The sequence below is a fragment of the Poecilia formosa genome, unplaced genomic scaffold, assembly GCF_000485575.1.
Source record: "Poecilia formosa unplaced genomic scaffold, Poecilia_formosa-5.1.2 Scaffold32, whole genome shotgun sequence".
Taxonomy (NCBI): domain Eukaryota; kingdom Metazoa; phylum Chordata; class Actinopteri; order Cyprinodontiformes; family Poeciliidae; genus Poecilia; species Poecilia formosa.
In genome coordinates, this window is record NW_006799971.1 from 2,381,102 (window position 1) to 2,384,327 (window position 3,226).

Sequence of the window (3,226 nt, forward strand, 5' to 3'; positions counted from 1 at the left end):
TCCACTCCTAAGTATAAGGGACGTGTTGCTCTAACTCCCGAGTAAGACGCTGAGGTTTCCTCCGATACCCGAGTTATGAATATATTTTATGCCACCGTTTAGATTTTTTATTTTTAATGACTAAAGACCAATTTAATCCTGTGATTTTAATTTTATTTCTTATTTAATGAAAACACTGCAGTTGTGAAATTGTGTTGTGTTTTTTTTTTTCTGACATTAGAATATAGAGAAAGATTTGCACACACCGTCATGGAAACGCAGCTAGTGACACAAAGCTAAAAGAAAGGAAGTAGAATACCAGGAAAGAAGGAAGACGGATGTAGAAATAAAAGGGCAAATTGAAAGAAAGATGGACAAAAAACGAAGGAGTCAAAAGAGAAAGCAAGGTCATATCTTTAGAAAAAACAGTTTTATTTAGACTTTTAAACATATAGATTAAGCACTAAGATAATATTAATACAACTAAATTAATGCAACTAAACAAAATGCTGGCTGTTAACCATATCTTTACAGAGAAAAAATATTCACAGAAATTAGTTTTACAACTTTTTACTCAACACAAAAGAGCAAATTAACAAAAAAAAATCAAGACAGTCTTCCTAGACTGTGTGAGCCGAGGAGAACCAGCAGCTTTATGGTAGATTGTTGTTCCAGTGTCGCTCGTTGGGCAGCACCCTGCAGAGCCGCAGGCAGCAGCTGATGGTGGGCTCATAAAACACGGTGTCCGGTTCCTCTATCGTCGCAATGCTCCCCCTGCTGGCCGGCGCAGAACTGCTGAACAGCGAAGGTTTTGGGTCTTTAACTAAAGTTCTCTTTGTTATGCACCCCAACTCTACAAGTGCCTGATGGGAAAACAAAGAACCAGACCTTAGCTGTCAAACATTAGAGGCCGTCAGTGGTGCGAGTTTAATACAGTTCTTGCCAAATAAAATAACTTTAATTTTAATTACAGTAAACTGCTAACTTACTCGTATAGCTTGAACTTTTTTCTCTTTTGCCATGGTCAACTTCAGACTTTGATGAATTTTCTTTTGTTTCTTTATGCGATAAACTAATACAAACTGCAGATTTATAAAGTGGAAGGAAACTGTAACATGGTATGTTTTATTTAAAAAAATAGGTGAAAAGTGCATCCAGCCTCTCAGTCAGTAGTCAACGTTTGCTTCAGGTGCAGCTATTAGACAGTCTGGGTAGGTACTAGTTTTGCTTAAATTATCTTAAAGTCAGATTAGACAGAAAGCATCTGTTTAAATCAAATATACTGATTACCCTCAGTTTTATAGATGTAAGCCACACCTTAAGCTGCAAACAAACTGTTTTCTGTCCGCTTGCATAATGAATGAGTTGTGTTACTTTTAACAGTTTCAGTTTTATGAGTCATACTTCTTAATAAGGAGTTGTTATTTCCAAGATTCTGCAGCTACAGATGCAAAACCTGGAACCACATTATCTCTGATTGGGTTGTCCTGACTAGCACAGGAATGTCGGCACATAATATTCCAAACAGCAGAGACGAGCCGTGATACTATCATATAGATCATAGTCAGTTAATCAATATAAGCTGCAATACCTCCTAACCAACTGTTACGGACAAACTTTGTTTTATTTCAATCAATCAATCAATCAATCAATCAATCAATCAATCAATTTCATTTATAAAGCACCCTTCATGTTGGAGGCAGCTTACTGGAAACACATAATGAAAGGTATTTCTGAACTGGGTTTGAACCGTCCAGGATCACAGTCTGCAAGTACAAATACCAGAGTTGTGAAGTAAACTGGAGCTGGTGGGTGGGATACTCCCTTTTGCTCCCCTCTTTGTAAGAGGGCTGGTGGATATTGAAAGAAATGTATTTTCATTTTTTCTTCACTTCCCTGGACTAGCCAGGGGAATCACTGCTCATATTCTTTGCTTCATTTCTTAATAAAAAATAATAATAAAAATGCATTTTGATTCGTTCTTGATTGACTCAGTGTTTCACCTTAGGTAAGACTTATTTATTTCCTCCTTAACACCAACATATTGTAATAAAAGACAAACTATAATCCCACACTGTGCTCCTGTAACAAGTGAATGTCCCCACTGGGATTAATAAAGAACTACTCTATTCTAAAAACCTTTTAGGAAACCATCCATTGTTACAATAACACAGTTAGGTCTCGTGTGTCGATCTCTTATTTTTAGACCAACAGCAGTTTAATATTTAAACTATAAAATTAAAGCCTTTATGAACTCCTTGATTTTTTTTAAACTATCTTTTCAGAGTCACAATGGGCAGTTTTTTGAACGCCATTAGTCAAAAAGGTTGAATTTGTCCAAAATATCAGACCTGACTTTTTGTAATTATCTAATTTCACTTTTATTTCCAATCGCACTCAATTTTATTTATGATGTACAAAAGCTAAAAATAAAAATGTAAATGACAGCACCCCCCCACCCCCCTAAAAAAGCTATTTTCTCAGAAATGCAGCATCAGCATGCATCCTCTCTTCGGAGAAGGCAGTGCAAAGCCCGTTCTCCTGCAGGAACCAAGACAACAAAACTACAACAAACATCATTTCCAGCAGAGAAAGTAAAACCTGCTGCCTGTTGTGAGTGAATTTCCGTTTACCTGCACGATGTCCAGCACAGTCACAGGCTGCAGGGCGTCTTTGTAATGTTCCAGTAGCGTCTGCTGAGTGAGGCCCGGCTGAGACATGATGTGGTACAGAACCGCCTCCAGGATTGCCTTACACACCGGCCGGTTCACCTTTCCGTCGATGAAGCGCCACGGCCGGCTGATGAAGCTCAAGTTCTCCCTGCGTGGACGAGAGATCGGAGGTAGAACAAAGTGAATAACGGGATCTGGGAAGAGTGGACAAAGCTCGCTGCAGGGGAAACTCACTCGGTATCGACTGATGGTGATTCTACAGCCTCTTCCAATTTTTCACTACTTTCCCTGCATTTTCTGATCCTCCCTGGTCTGGCTTGTTCTTGCTCGGTTTCCATCTTCTCCTCTCCTTCTTGTTCAGGCTGCGTCAGCACTTCTTTCCCCGTTTCTAAAATCAGTGTTTTATCTCCGCTTCCATCATCTGTCCGCTCTTTCTGCTGTTCGGCTTCATTGGGTTTCCCAGTTCCATCGTCTGCATCAAGTTTCCCAGTTCCATCGTCTGCATCAAGTTTCCCAGTTCCATCGTCTGCATCAAGTTTCCCTGTTCCATCGTCTGCATCAAATTTCCCAGGTCC

The 3,226-nt window shown here is 39.4% G+C and overlaps 1 protein-coding gene across 1 annotated transcript in view; it reads right to left on the reverse strand.

The window, feature by feature from the left end:
- Positions 1–387: 387 nt before the first annotated feature.
- The window catches only part of gtf3c1 (general transcription factor IIIC subunit 1), a 27,333-nt gene continuing 24,494 nt past the window's right edge, over positions 388–3,226 (reverse strand). The window contains 4 exon segments of the mRNA XM_016670264.1: positions 388–842; positions 2,613–2,799; positions 2,886–3,045; positions 3,048–3,155. Of these exon segments, the coding sequence (XP_016525750.1) occupies positions 633–842; positions 2,613–2,799; positions 2,886–3,045; positions 3,048–3,155 (665 nt within the window). The 3' untranslated portion in view covers positions 388–632.